The 15,443-nt window shown below is 47.0% G+C and overlaps 1 protein-coding gene across 3 annotated transcripts in view; it reads right to left on the bottom strand.

Moving 5' to 3' along the window:
- The window catches only part of RNLS (renalase, FAD dependent amine oxidase), a 242,633-nt gene that overhangs the window by 48,385 nt on the left and 178,805 nt on the right, over window positions 1-15,443 (bottom strand). For all 3 annotated transcript variants that reach the window (XM_069101782.1, XM_069101783.1, XM_069101784.1), the window contains exon 5: window positions 5,372-5,545. In XM_069101782.1, coding sequence (XP_068957883.1) covers window positions 5,372-5,545 — 174 coding nt within the window. The remainder of the gene's footprint in view (window positions 1-5,371; window positions 5,546-15,443) is intronic.

Below are 15,443 nucleotides of genomic sequence, written 5' to 3'. Positions count from 1 at the left end.
AAGGGCCATTTTTGTTCACTGATGATTAGGCCCAGCTTCTCAGGACTTCTCAGTTATTTTGAGTCGTAGCTTGAGTTCCTTTGTTTTTAGAATATGATATTTGATTATCTTCATTAAATTTTTGCAACTGCAAAATAACCATGGGTTATTCTGATTGGAATTTGTTCACATTTGATGGTCTTTCTATGGGTTTTTTCCAAAAATCGTAATCTGTTAGTGAAATAGTAAAATTTAATTATTACACTCCATTGGCTTTCAAATGTGAGTTTTTTGCCCCATGAGAACAGTCTGTGAGTTTGATAGGTCATTGCTCTGGCAGCTGTAGATAAAGCATCGAAGCCATTTCCTCATACTCTTTCTCCCTTAGTATGGCATTCAGGCATTTTGTTTTCCTTCTTAGGGAGCCTCTGTGCATGCTCTCTCCAAGCTGCTTTGGCTCAAACAGAGGTAGTGAGGCAGTGAGGTGTAGGGGATGAGATGCTGGCAGAGGGTCTTCCTTCAGTTCTTTTCTCCGATACTAGCTGTGCGACGTTGGGCAAGTCACTTAGTCTCTGTAAGGCTTCCTTTCCTTTCTGTAAAATGAGATGGCTGGACACAGTGACTGAAGTCCCTTCTAGATTTCCATCCACGACCCCCACAAATTCACATGTTCTTCTACGGTCATTTCTCTCACTTGGGTAATTTAGTGTTTTCAAATGCCGTTCTCTTTTTCAGAGCCTCTCTTTCTTTGGAGAACGTGGACATCATGTGTTGTAGGTTCTGCAACTTTCTGTTTGTTTCTTAAATCTTCATTTGATCCTCCAATTTCTGACTAATTTTGTTACTAATTTCTTCTTTTAAAATTTAATTCACCTTTGTAGTTTCTTCCTGTTTTCCCATTTATTAAGCTCTGGAAACGCATGGAATTATTTCTGATGATTGAGAAGTTTTGATTCATTTTCCTTCAAAGTAAAATATTTGTTCACAGTGTTTTAATGTCTAAGTTTTTACTCACTTTTCCTTCTGTCCTTGTGAGTTGCTCTGTTAACAGGCTCATTTGCTTATGAGTTTAAAAATTTTTTCTACTTAGGTTTTCTTCCTTGCCCTTTTTGCCTTTTTTTAAATTCTCAATCTCTTAGCTCTGGTTCTCTCCTTCCTCTGCCACCCACATATCTCCAAAGGCTGGGCATTCTCAGACTTCATGTGTACTCAGGGGTGTGGAGTACAGTCCTGTCCAAGTCAGCTCTGAGCAGAGGGTCCGGGGCCTAGCTGAGTTTCAAGTGCCCCCTCCTTTGGGCACACCCCCTCAGCAGGCTCAGCACTTTCTGCACCTTGTGCCCCCTTTCCTCTGGATGGGTGGTCTCCTCTTGTGGACTGAGTCACTGCCATTGGGGATGGCACAGCTGGGCCATTAAGTAAAGCCCACGAGTTCCCTTGTGCTCTCCGTGCCCTTGGCACAGAAGGGTTGGGGCACGGGCATGCTGAGTAGGAGCTCTAAGTATTTCAGTCTTTCAATGTTATTTCATGGGTCTTTTTTTTTAAACCCCGTGTAGTGTTCCTGCCTTCTCTGTATGTGGATTTGTTTTCAGCTGTTGTCCGTGTGGTACCTAACTTCTTCTTCTGAGGGTTTAGGTTGGGGAGGGTGGTAAGAACAGCTCCTTTTCCGTCTTGCTGATCATGTGATGGATTCAGTGCTTTCAGAGCGGCCAAAAGCATGGTCTCATTGAGACACAAAGGGGTCTTGTGTTCTGTTCTTAATCACTCTCAGGCCCATGTTGGATGAGGCCATGGAGAGCACGTGATCCAACCCCCTCATTTTACAGATGAGGGAACTGAGGCCCAGACACACAATGAGGCTTGTGAAGGTTTATACAGCTGGTGAATGATGGTATAGGGACTGAGCCCAGTCCTGAGCCCAGGCTTCTTGATTCTCAGGGATGGCTGTTCTTTCTGCTATGCTACATGCCCTGTATATGATGGGTGCTTAATGCATGTTTATTGGTTGACTGATGAATGTGGTCACTTACTTGCTTCTGGCTATTGGAGCCCCCAGATCAGGCTTCTTGTCAGTGTTTCAGTTTCCTGGTTAAGAATGAAAAGCCTGAATCACAAAACCACCGAACTCCAGAGTTAGAAGGGACTTTGGGTACAATCTAGACCAATCTCAACCTGGAAAAGGGCCCTCCTCGCTGCAGCTATTTTAACCTCTACCAAGGGGTCACTGAGCTTTTGCTGGAGGACTTCTGAGGAGGGGGAGGAGAGCTTCTGGAGGCTTCCCTGTCCACTGTGTGGGACATTCTTCAGGACACTGAGCCTACAGGGTCCTCCCTGCTCCTGTCCCCATTGCTCCTAATTCTGTTCTCTGGGGTCAGGTCTAATGACTGTTGTGTCACAAGCTTTCAAGTGTTTGAACATGGCAGTTATTGAGTCTTCCAAAGTGTTCTCTCCTAGGAGGGATGAAGGGGATGGCAATCACTGCTGTTTTACTGATTTTAGGAAAGTTTCAGGTCCCTGAGCTGCTTTCTCCCTTTCCATGTGGTGATTTCTAGTTTGAATGGGGCACTCCGCGCATCTCAGGGCAGGGCAGGGCAGATCCAACACCTGTCTCTGGGAATCCCTGAGGCTGAGGATACGGTGCTGGTCAGCCTCACGGCTTGATGACGCCTCCTCCCTCCTGAGCTGTGGCTTCAGCCCATGTGTGGCCTTTGTGTTCGAAAGTGAGAAGCATTTGTGAAATGGAATGGCACTTTCTCATTTGCAGGAAAAATGCTTCTCTCAGCCATCTGCTTGCCAAGTAGGCCAAGGATTGTTGAGTTAAGAGTTTTTAAAAATCACCCAGAGTAAGGTTGCCGGAGGGCCCAGGAATGCCCCGGATATCATACGAGTCTCTCTTGTAAATCCCATGTGTCCTTGACAATACCTTGTGGTCCTGACTTCTACTGACACCCTTGGGGAGAGCAGGGACGCCCTAGGGGAGACCAGGTGCTTAACTTTTGAGTAATGACATGCAGGGCAGAGCGAGAAGTTTGGGGAAGTAGGTCCACCACAATGTTACATGGAGGTCTCTTGGAAGGGAAACTGTTCACACTGTTTGTGCTTGGGCAAGTCCTTGGGTTTTCCATTGGCCTAAATGTAGGCCTGTCTCCAGGTGGGTCTGACTGTGTCCTGGAGAGGGGCGTTGTGCCGCACTGCTGAGTGCTCCTGCACAGGTGGAAGGATGCAAAGCAAGACGCCACATGCCCGTGGAAGCAATTTACTTTAGTCGTTCCCAGAAACTCTTGGGAGAGACCGATGCAGGCAGGCACAGAATCTGGTGGGGCTCCCGGGACTGCCATGCTGACCCCACTTGGGTCATGGTCATCTGACGGCTGGGCAGCCTGAGGGCTTGCCTGGGAGTGGCCTCCGGGTTGTCCAGGAGTGGATCATGGAGCGATTATGACCAAGTTCTCAGGACTGAGCCTGGGCCAAGTGAGGGAGGTCTCGTGAGCAGGTCAGATGCCCCCTAATGCCAGGCGCCGGCCCTCTCTGCCTCTGCCAGTCACCTGCAGGCACAGCTGGCCACTCTCCCGAAAGCTCCGATTCAGTGAAGGCCTTACTCCTCCCTGCAAACTCAGAGAGCCAGCCTGGCCGGAGAGGGAAGGGAACCAGGTGCTGGCCTCCATCTCCTCCAGCTCACCAGCACACTGAGGTCTGAAAGCACTTGCCATTCATGACCTTGTTTGATCTTCATTCAGCCTGTGAAGTAGGTGCTGTTATCACCCCCATTTTACAGAAACTGATGACTGATGAAGGTTCTCTTTGTCTCTGCTATCACTTTTGAGCCAATCCTGGAACCCCTGAGGCTGAGAATAATGTATGGGTCAGAATGGACCTTGCCCAAGGTCACAGAGCTAATAAATGTCTAAGGGAGGATTCGAACTCAAGGCTTCCTATATCCCCCTTGATTTTTGGCTCATCCCTGACTGCAGGGATCTGTCGGCCCTTTGACTCTTGCCCCGTGACTTCTCTAGCCCTCGCCTATCCCTGACAATCCCTCACTGGATTGCTTTTGGTCTCCCTGGCTGGAGGCAGGCCCTGCTGATAGCCTGACTCCCTTCTTCCTAGTCCTTCCCCACTGCCTCTGCCTGGCTGGGATTAGATACTGCCTGGAAGACTGAGAGGTGGGCATAGGCCTCCAGAATCCACCTTAGGTGAGCACTGTGAGGACAGAACCTAGCTTGAGTCAGTGCCAATGACAGGCAAGGCCAGGATGAGCCCAGCTTGTCCTTTAGGCCACTTCCCGGGGCCAGAGAGGGTGGCAGAAGAAGCCCCTCCCCTGCCTCTCTTTTCCTTTGAGGCCTTTGTCCAGTAAAAATAAGTGATCCTTTACCTCTGTGGGGCATCTCACACACTGCTGACTGGATAGCCAGGCAGTATCCCATTAACACACCCCGTGCAGACCAAGAAGGGTTTCAGTGATGGGGAACATTTTTCTCTGATCATGTGCTGTGACAGAGAAACCACACTTGCAGGCCAGAAATTGTTTGACAATGTCCTGGCCGACTCGGCACAATTTCTGACTTTGATAGAGGTTATGGCCTGATGGAACCATCCTGTTCCTGGCCCGTACTGGAACAAATGGTCCTGGAGGCTCCACGTAGAATTTCTCAACCATTTAGGGGCATAACAGTTGAGGCAACAAAAACAGCATCTGTGGGACCACAAACACCCGAACCTGATCCTCCCTTAGAGGCCTGGAATGAATCAGTCAAGCTTTTCATCGCAAGTCAATTCTCACCTGCAGGGGAAAGGGTGGAGCACAGATTTCCCAGTCTGGGCCCTGACTCAGCATTTTACATCCTGGGTCTAGGGTTTAGTAACACTTTACATGTAAGAATCCTAAGGATCCTTGCCACCTGCCCCCCATTCTGAAAACTAAATAAATAAACCTCTCAAATTAAATTAGGCCAGACATTTTTCTTTACATAGTGAAGCCTCATTCCTTATTTCAAGAAGCCTGTTCAGGGGAAAAATCAGCACAGGGGTGGGGAGAAAGAAAGTGAAAGCTGAGAGATACATTAAAATGTAGAAGGAGCCACTTTTAAGCAATTGCACTTGGGCAGCTTCTTGGAAGAGAAATATTTTGATGTTTCAAATGTTCTGACACTGTTTTCATGAACTCAGTAATGCAAACCAGGTGGTGAATGATTTTTAGAAAAAAACAAACCAAACCAGCCTCCCCAGTTTTACTGTACATTTTGGGACAGTCCAAATGTGACATGAAATTTCATCCCCTGTGGCTTGGAGTTAAGTTCTGTTCTGTTCACAACGGCCACACACAATTAAGAGACGTTTTCCACGACCTTCAGCTATCACTGTCACAGCATTTAAGAGAAATAACGGAGCCACTGACCTGCGCCTCGTTTCCTGTTATCAATGGAGATGAAGCAGATGTAGGGGTTGTTGGGAATGTACCGGGCAGCCCAGGGGACGTCAATCCTCGTGCCAGCTTTATAAAAGAGGCCCAGAGCGAAACGGCAGGAATAGCGCACCGATGCCAGCTGTTGCTTCTGATTTTCACTAATTACTGTGGAGAAAAAAAGGGGAAAAAAAGCATTTTTCTTTCAGTCCATCCAACTTAAAATACCTCATTTCCTTTGAGTAAAGGTGAATACAACAGACCTCAAGAACAGTTAAGGTTGAAGTATTAAAAACCTATTGGCCTTCAATGCCAAGACCAAGGTAGCCAGGCCTTGGTCTTCCTCAGATGTCTCACATTCTCTGACCTAGCCCTTGAGTTCTCCCCAGACCCAATGCTGTCTTGGCTGCACACCAGACCACACATTCTGGCCTCTACCAAGGACAGATTCAGGTGCACAGACACTAGCTAGGATTGTCCATCCTTTTACCAATTGGTTCCTAGTACTATCTCTGGAGGTAGGGCTTCCGTATCTGACATCCAGAGACTCTTCCAATCAGCTTTAAGCTGTCTTTTGTTGAATGTGCAGGTACCTCCTTGGTGATCTTCATAGATAAACAACTTCTCTTGTCTTCAGAAATCTGGACAAGAGAGAGACTTTTCACGTAGCACCAAAGACCACGCCTGGGGGCTTCAGTCTGTCTGGTATTGTGCTTGGATTCACCTCCCTCATTCTTGCTGAAGTTTCAGGGATTTGTTCCCTTATAAATTCTATTTCAGTTCAAGCTAGTAGAGAAACACGGAAGTCACAGGTAACACCAGAAGACCATGAACAGCATCTCCTCCTCCTCCAATGATTAGCAATTTAGGAGAAAAGGGGCCTGAAGGAGAATGGTGAGAGACTGGGCTGAGGTCTGGTCTAGCCAGACCATCCCCAGAGGACTTGGAGATAGAACTGGAAGGAGAACAATGATGGAATAGGTTGGCGGGAATTCAGTGGCATCTGTTCACAAAGGTGATGACACTTTGACCTTGGTTGTTGTCCTTCATCCTTGAAGAGGCCCAAAATGCCATCACTCTGCTAGAGTAGAGTTTCAGTCTGTCTGACTGTGAGTGATCAGGCCAACACAAGCTCTGGCTGCTCTACCACGGGCGGGGAACAAATAAAGAACGGACAAGGATGCTTGAGAACATGGAGGTGGGAAAGCAACTGAAATGGACCCAAGATGTACAGAAAAGAGCTTTGTTTCCATTCTAATCCAATCAAGTATTTATTCAGGGTCTACTACACACAAGAGCGGCTAGGGGGTGCCATAGCACACAGAGTGCCAAGCCTAGAGTCAAGAACTCATCTTCCTGAGTTCAAATCTGACCTCAGACGCTTACTAGCTGTGTGACCCTGGACAAGTCACTTAAGCCTGCCTCAGTTTCCTTATCTGTAAAGTGAGCTGGAGAAAGAAGTGGAAAACCCCACATGAGGTCATGAGGAGTCACGCATGTCTGAAACAATGGAGTAGTAACAGTGACACACAAGGAACACCCTGTACAGGGGATGTGGATACACAGCAAGCATGGAAGCAGTTCCTGCCCTCGAGGAGCTTCTGTTCTACTGAGAAGGCACAGGACATATACGGATAACACAGCACAACACATACCATGGAAACATAAGGTGATTTTTCAGTGGGAGAACAGGAGGAGGGTCTTCACCTGAAACTCGAAGTGAGTTAGGGATTCAAAGAGGGGGAGGCAGGAGAGTTTCCCGGCAGAGGGGACAGTGGGGCTATGGGGTTGGGCTGGAATGCAGAATGCATGAGGGGCAGTTATTTGGAATCATCCTGGAGAGACTGGGGGATCCAGATTGGAAAGGAGCTTAGGAGTTTGCATTGATCCTCAAGGACAGTGGGAGGGGTGGAGGAGGGGATGACATGGCCAGACCCATGCTTTAAGGACACCAGCATGGAGGGGAGGAGCAGGGAAGGGCGGAGAAGAGTTGGGGACGAGGGCGTGGCTGTGGACCCAAGCGCTGGAAGGATGGCAGGGCCGCCCAGTCCTAGAGGTGCCCTGGGATCTGTGTGTGAATCATTAAGAGCAGACGAGTCCTCCCCCTCCCCCTCCCCCACAGTGGAAAAAGAACACCGCGGTCTTAGTGGACGTGGCTTCTGATCTGGCACTGGGGGCCCCTGGTCTGGGTCCTACCACTGAGCCTCGCTGAACCTTAGCAACTGCGTGCCCTTCTCCACAGGACTGTGGTGAAGAAAGTGGTTTGCAAACCCTGTGGAAATGTTGGCTGTCCGTTGTGTTAAAAGCTGCCAGCCACCACTTTTGCTGCTGCCGCCTGTTGTCTGTCTTTCGTTCCTGAAGAAGACCATGACATCAGGGAAGTGATGCAAGACAGGCAAGTGAATTGGATTTAAGTGAGGGAGGACTGTGCACAGTCACCAGCCTCACTATCTCCTCCAGAGGCATCTGGGTCTAGTGGCCAGGTAGGGATCAGGATGACTGGAGGTGGCCGAGGATGCAATGGAAGACCTTGGCCTTTTTTTCTATCTATGTATCTGTGTTTGTGTATCTTTGTATCCATCTATCTCAGCTTGTGGGATCCCCCTAGAATGTAACTTTCTTGAGAGTAAGGAATGTTTCAGTTTTTGTCTCTATAGCACCAGTGTCTAGCATAGTGCCTGGCATTCAAGTAGACCCATAATAAATGCTTGTTGATTGTCTTAAAAAAATCAAAATGCACACCTATGAGATTGGCTAATATGCAAAACAGGAAAATGATAAATGTTGGAGAAGATGTGGGAAAATGGGAACACTAATTCATTGCTGGTGGAGTTGTGAACTGATCCAACCATTCTGGAGAGCAATCTGGAACTATGTCCAAAAGGCTATAAAAATGTGCATACCCCCTTGGTTTTGTTTCCTCTTTCCCATTGTTCATTCCATCTGATACAATCCTTCTTTATAAACTGACTAATGTCTAATGTGAAAGTATTTGCAGATCCTATACTTGATTGTATGCCGCCATGGGGGTGGGGTGGGGAGGGAGGGAGAGAAAATTTGAAACTCAAGGAATTGTGGAACTGAGTCTTGTAAACTAAAAGTAAACAAAAGAATTAATAAAGACCAAAAAAAATGTGCATACCCTTTGACCCAGCAATACCACTTCTAGGACTGCATCCCAAAGAAATCACACAAACAGGAAAAGGACCCTCATGTATAAAAATATTTATAGCAGCTCTCTTTGTGGTGGCCAAGAACTGGAAAATGAGGGGATACCCATCAACTGGGGAATGTCCGAACAAGTTGTAGTATATGAATGTCACAGAATACTGTGCTATAAGAAATGATAAACAGGTAGATTTCAGAAAAAACCTGGAAATATTTACACGAACTGATGCTGAGTGAGGGGAGCAGAACCAGGAGAACATTGTACACAGTAACAGCCACAGTGTGTGATGACTGACTTTGATAGACTTAGCCCTTCTCAACAATGCAAGGACCTAAAACAATTCCAAAGGACTTGTGATGGAAAATGCCATCCACATTCAGAGAAAGAACCACGGAGCCTGCGTGCAGATCGAAGCAGAATATTTTCTTTTGTTTTTTTTTTTTCTTTCTCATGGTTCCTCCCATTTCTTCTAATTCTTTTATACACAACGATTAATGTGAAAATGTTTAATAGGAATGCATATGTAGAGCTTATATTAGATTGCATGCCATCTTGGGGACGGAGGAGGGGCAGGAGAAGAAGAAAACTTAAAACTTATAGAAGTGAATGTTGAAAACTAAAAATAAATAAACTTACTATTAACCCCCCCCAAAATAAAAATGTATAAAACACCAATAACTATTGACTGATATACCTACTTTCTTATCTATGTAAAATTTTTTGAGATTGGTCATTATATGTATTGAAGGTTTCCTTAACTAATACCCAAAAAGGGAAGAAGAAGACTTTGCAGAGCCATTTCAATATGTGGCCATAGGTGTACGATTTTCAATGGCTTCTAAAAGCTGTGGAATACAGAAATTAATTCACAAATGTTTAAAGTCAACCATGAGATCAGTTAGATGCTATGACTTCTCGGTTTCTGTCAGCATGACATATTCAACGGAACTGAAGGAAAGGGGAAAGCAGAGATCAGAAAGGGTTCCAGGCTCAGGGCCAGCCTGGCTCTGATCCCGAGGGGCTCCTGGCTCACCTCGGCACCTTTTGGCATGAATGCCGAGTTGGCGTGTTGGCGCCCCCTTCCTCTGTTCACCATGCGTGGGCTGTCTTTGGGAGGCTCCATGCAGGATGGAGGGAAATGCTTCGTGTAGACACTACCTAAGCTTTTCCCAGACAGGCATGTGCCCTCACTCTTTCCATAGGTACAGTGCTGAAGTTACTCTGATAAAAGCCCATAAATAAGATAATTGCTCCACATGGTTGAGGCCTATAGGAAACATGACCAGATGTGGTCACTTTTTAGTGAGCCCACCCAGCTTTATTACAGCTAACCTCCATGAGGAGGGCCGTCACTCCAGAGTCAGTCATGAACTCTCGCCAATGGGCTCCTCGGCTTTGTCTGACTGTCTGCTACGTTTGTGCTCGGGGCTTCAGCTATTCCAATGCAGGGACTTGGGCAATGAGGGTTATAATTCAGAACTTCTGCAGTCTGAGAAGCAGAGAAGGCAGCACTGGAGAGGACTCGGGACTTCGGAAGATAACAATGGAGTGTGAGACACCAGGGACGGGAAAGCCAGCACACCCAGGAAGGACCCACCTGGATCTGCAGCCCACCAGGCTCCCCTCTGTTTACTTAACGAGAGTGCCCCCAGCATGAGGCAAGGGCCAACCCACAGGCCTTGGGAAGGCAATCAGAAAGGCGCCAGAGCTCTGGTCCGGTGAGAAGCTGGAAAAGTATCGGGTTTCTGCACTGGCCTCCTTGCCTCCTCCAAATGGGCCTCCCACCTGGCAGCTCCTCCACCATCCCCTCCCACCCTCATTTCTTCTCCAGGCCCACCGATCTTCATGCAGCAGGCACTGGAGACCCTCAACTTTCCTGTTGCCCTCCCCTCGCTCTCCAGCTTATCAGTGTAACTTCAGCCCTTGGTCTCCTTGGCACTGGTCACTCTTTGGCCCATGGGGCTCATCTCTAGTTATTCTCTTGGCAGGCCACTCTTCATTCGCATGATGTCCGATTCTGTGGTTCTGACCTTCGTTTAATGTGTGATGATACATCAGGAAAGTCAAAGGGGGTATGGGGGGAAATCTAGATTGTGTCAGACTGATAGGGTACAAGGCCTTCATCTCCTCACACGGGGACTATTGCAATAGCCTGCTTGGGGAGGGGCTGGGAGTGGTGGCGGGTGGCAGTCTGCCTGCCTCAGGTCTCTGCCCCCTCTAGTCCATCTCCCACTCAGATGGCCAAATGATCTTCCTAGTGCACAGCTCTGGCCGTGTCACCCACCTCCCACCAATAATCCAAGAGGCTCCCTCTTAGCTCCAGGATCAAGCAGAGCCTTCTGCTTGGCTTCTAAAACCTTTCACAGCTTGGTCTCTTCCTCCCACTCCAGTCTAATGAAGTTTTATTGTTCTCCGAGTGCCCCTTGATCCGGCAATATTGGCTTCTTGGCTGTTCCTCACCCAAGACCCTCTATTTCCTAACTTGGCATGTTTTCTCTGGCTGTCCCCCATGCCTGGCATCCTCTTCCTTCTCTCTGCCTCTTGCTTCCTTCAAAACTTGGTTAAAATCCCACCTTCTTCAAAAGCTTCTCTTATCCCCCTTAATGCCAGAACCTCCCCTCTGTCAATTTTCCCCACCTTATCCTAGATAGAACTTGTTTGTACAAAGTAGGCCAATTGTCAGCAATTGTGTGCTCTATTGGAATGTGAGCTCTGTGAGGACAGGGCCTCTGTCTGGCCACTTGCTTAGCACAAAGCCTGCCACCTAGAAGGTGATTAATCTTTCTTGGCTTGTTCCTAGGCTGTGGTCTGGCCAGGAAAGAGGGCAGTGGGATGGAGGAGTAACCTTCTGGAGGTCTGGATACTGTGGCCTTGGGGCTGGCATGCAGAGAGTGTGGTCAAGTGCACCAGGCCCCTTGGCATGAGCGTTCTCATTGGTGCTTCATCCCAAGTTTGGATCCTCTCTGTCACTCACCATCTGAGACACTCTGGGCAGGCATCTCCCTGGATCTCAGCTCCCTCATCTCTAAAATGAGGACGTGCCCCTTGATGGCCTTTCAGGACCCTTTGGGTCCAGAATTATTACCCCATGATGCCCGGACCTCAGTTCCCTTGCCTGTAAAATGAGGTGGGCTCTGAGGTCCTTTCCTCTCTAAATCCACAATCCTTTGCTGGTCCCAGGGCCTGCCCAGCCTTACTCTGGGCACAGCCATGTGTCTCTTTTGCCTTCATTTTCTTTGCTGCCGCATCATACCATTGATTCATACTGAGCTTGTGGTCCACTAAGTCCCCTGGAGCTTTCTTTTCTAAACAAACTGCCATCTATCTATGTCTTCTCCAAGTTGTGATTTTTTCTTTTCTCTTTCTTTTTGGCTCCCATGTAAGACTTGACAATGATCCCTCCTAAACACACTTTTATCCCATCTGGCCCCTTGTTCTAGTATTTTGAATCCTTCCTCTGTCTCTAAGGCATCTGCTGTCCCAAACCATAAGAGCCAGTAGATCTGGATACATCCTTCAGAGTCGGAGCACACAGCCCAGCCACACCTTCTTGTCTTGTGTGGCCCTTAAGCACGACCTCCCAGGATTCCCCGTGGTGGCTGCACCTGGGTGTGGGAGGTCTTTCTCTAGACCTGATGTGCTAGCACCAAGGAAGACTTCCGGCTGCCTGCTGATGACCCGTGGCTGGCTCCTCCACTGGTCCACTCTCCTCTCTGGTCACACGGCTCTGCCCCACAATTCCTGGTGCCTCTCCACTGCCCTTTGGATGGTCCTCCACAGAGCAGGAGCTGCCCCTCCCACAGCCACACAGCCTGTCAGAAGAAATCCTACACTAAAGGCATGTAGGGTTCTTCACAACCTGGGCCCTCCTGAATGCTGCCCTTATCTTGTATTCTCCTTCATGCCCTCCATGGTCCAGGCATACCAGCCTGCTTGCTGCACCCCGTGCCTAGAGGGATCCATCTTCCTGCCTCTGCCTCGGGGAATCCCCCAGCTTCCTTCAACATGGCTTGAATCCCACTGCTCTCGGCAGGAGGCCTCTGCTTCGTTGCCTGGCTGCTAGGATTTCCTCCTTGCTTCCCTTCCCTTAATGCCAAGTCACAGAAATGGTGTGTTTTCCCATTAGAATGTGGACATCTTGAGGGCAGAGGTTGTTGCTGTCCCCTCTTTGGGATCTCCAGTCACGGAGCATAGTGCTTGGCATACAGTAAGCCCGTAATGGCTATTGGTGGATAGTTTGTGGAGATGGAAGAAGTTTAGAGCCAGTAAGATGAAGGAAGCTGCTGTCACTGAGGAAAGGGTACTTTTATGTTCGTTGATTTGTTGTTATTTTTACTAGATATTTGCTTAGCAATGAAGATACGAGGCCAGGTATGTCACCCCAACTGTGACTCTCTCCTCTGTGTGTCTCTGTCTCTGACTATCTCTCTCTGGACTGCCGGGCCTGAGGCCAGAGTCTTTGGATTTCTAGGTCCTGGTGCTTTATTTTTATTTCCTAGATTGGGTACCCTTCGTTTGTCCCATTATTGGTACACACTACCTCAAGTGGGGGAACTGGGAATCTTTGATTCTGTGCTAATAAAACTTTGAAAAACCCCGAAAGAACAGAATATTCACATCTACATTAAATAAATGCCAACCCATAAATTTATATCTAAGGCCTCCCAAGATGCCCACTATGATTTTGGCAGCAAATGTAAAGATTGTTTTCTCTTTGATAAAACAATGGCCACAGAACCACTCATTAAATTCCCCTGTTCCTGTGTTCCTGATAAAAATACTGCACTGGGCTCTTCTGGTTAAAGGTGGGAAGATTACATAAAGTAGATAAAACTAAAAAAAAAGATCCAAAGGAAACTTTTAACTTCATTTGAACTGTTGTCTCCTAGGTTGCCATGGTCAAAGCCTCTCTGAACCCAACTGGCTGGTCTTAAGGCAGTCGACCATCCATGATACAGACTCCAGATCTTTCCAACTTGGGAGGCCCCTCCAGGGCTTGTGCTCCACTGGCATCATGTCCCGGGGGCAACAAGGCAGGATTCTGGTTCATTTTTTGAAACCAATGTTCTTCTTGTGATGTATGATTACAAGTCACAGAACATCTTGGAAGAATGAGATTTGAGGATCACTCAAGGCTCAGTGGAGAGGTATGTTGTAGCAGTGAGCCAGCTTCTGTATGTTACAAACAGAACATTACTTGTCATCACGGATGACTTGAGAAGTGTACTAGATGTGGTAGGCCAGTCATGCAGTAAGGTCCGTGAGCAGCGTGTAAGGCCAATGTATTCATGCTCTATCAAGAGATCTGGAAGAATGCACACCTCCTATGCTGGATGCTTCAGTGGGCATGGGCCAGAATTGCATAGGATGGGCTGGAATGAATGAACTGTGAGCTATGTAGCCAGCATGGATGAGATCCACTCAAGTGTCTGAGGATGACTTCCACACATTAAGCCTAATGCCTTGTGGTAAAGTGGAAATTAGAAGTTATTCCCAGCTCTGCCTTGAGCGATTCACTTGACCTCTCTTGGACTCAGCTACTCAATGGCAGTGTAGTGGGGCACAAGGGGTCAGATAAGGCAACCTCCAAAGCCCTTTCCAGTTCCAAATCACTCATAATATTTTGAGCAAATATCATATTTGTATACATTGCATATTTGTTCAAAATCCAGGAATACACGGGGTTGATACTAAAAATGAAAAGATTAGTCTAACTCAGACTTCTTGCTCTCTCATATGAAATTTGAAAATAACAAGAAGTCTAAGACAAATTTGGGTGCTCCCTTAATTTTCCTTGCTCTGTTAGTCAAGCACACATTTGTATTCTTTTCCTCTCTGGCTGTTGGTTTGTTGATCTGCCATTTTCATTGAGACCTTCATTCATTCCTTGGCACCCAAGCCAAAGGCCTTCAGAGGTTGCATAAAAGAGAGAAGTTTTCAGTCTAGGACAGTGTGTACCTTTAAATTAAACGGTAGTGGGTTGAATTATGACAGGGAATTTCCATGTTTTTGTTGGTTTAGGTCTGAAAATGAATTGTTATTGAAGCATAGTGCCTAAAATCACAAAATATATGATTACCCTCTGTTTTAGTTAATATAGTCATTTTCAAATAACATTGTGAAGAAAAAAAATCCTCTTAGGCCAATGGTTTTTTACAGGGTACAGCATAGACCAAGATTCATCCTAAAGACATGTTTTTTTAAATAAGAAAGCAATAAGACTATGGTAGAAAAATGCTGACAGGATCTCAAGAGTCCTACCTAGGACAAATGATAACAGATTCTGGTGAATTTGCTGGATCCGGGGAGGATCCTCATGAAGCACCTTCTATATAAATCCAGCATTTTGGACACAAACCAGTAATACCTCACTTACCCAGGGATCACTTACCTGCTGACCTCCCCCATGAAAAGGCACAGCAAAGAACTCAGAAGTAAACCAAAGGGCTTAAGCAGGGGGTCAGCTGTCGGGAAGTCCAACAACCTAATCCAGTCTAATAAGCATTGATCTGACACCTACTATGTGCAAGTCTTGTTCTAAATGAGGGGATATAAAGACAAAATGAAAAAAAACAGTACCTGCCTGCAAGGATGTTACACTTCTCCTCACTCACTCAGCACCTAACAAGCAAGATTTATCTGCAATTGAAAGCAACAAATGGAAATTGGAGGAGAAAGGATGAGGATGAAGAATGCTCGAGGTGAATCCATTGGCAGCAGTTAAAAGCAACCACGAATAAGGGAAACAAATAATAAGAACCAGCATTTAAATAATACTTTGTTTGCAAGATGCTTTTCAAATATGATCTCATAGCTCTTCATGACAATCTTGAGAGGAGGGTGCTATTATTAATTTTATAGATAAGGGAGCTGAAGCAGAGAGAGGTTAGATGACTT

Source organism: Petaurus breviceps, unplaced genomic scaffold (genome assembly GCF_028583685.1).
Source record: "Petaurus breviceps papuanus isolate PSGF00001 unplaced genomic scaffold, PetGlider_PUasm1.0 490, whole genome shotgun sequence".
NCBI lineage: Eukaryota > Metazoa > Chordata > Mammalia > Diprotodontia > Petauridae > Petaurus > Petaurus breviceps.
The sequence above is the reverse complement of the archived record's forward strand: the minus strand, read 5'-3'. Positions and strand labels throughout refer to the sequence as shown.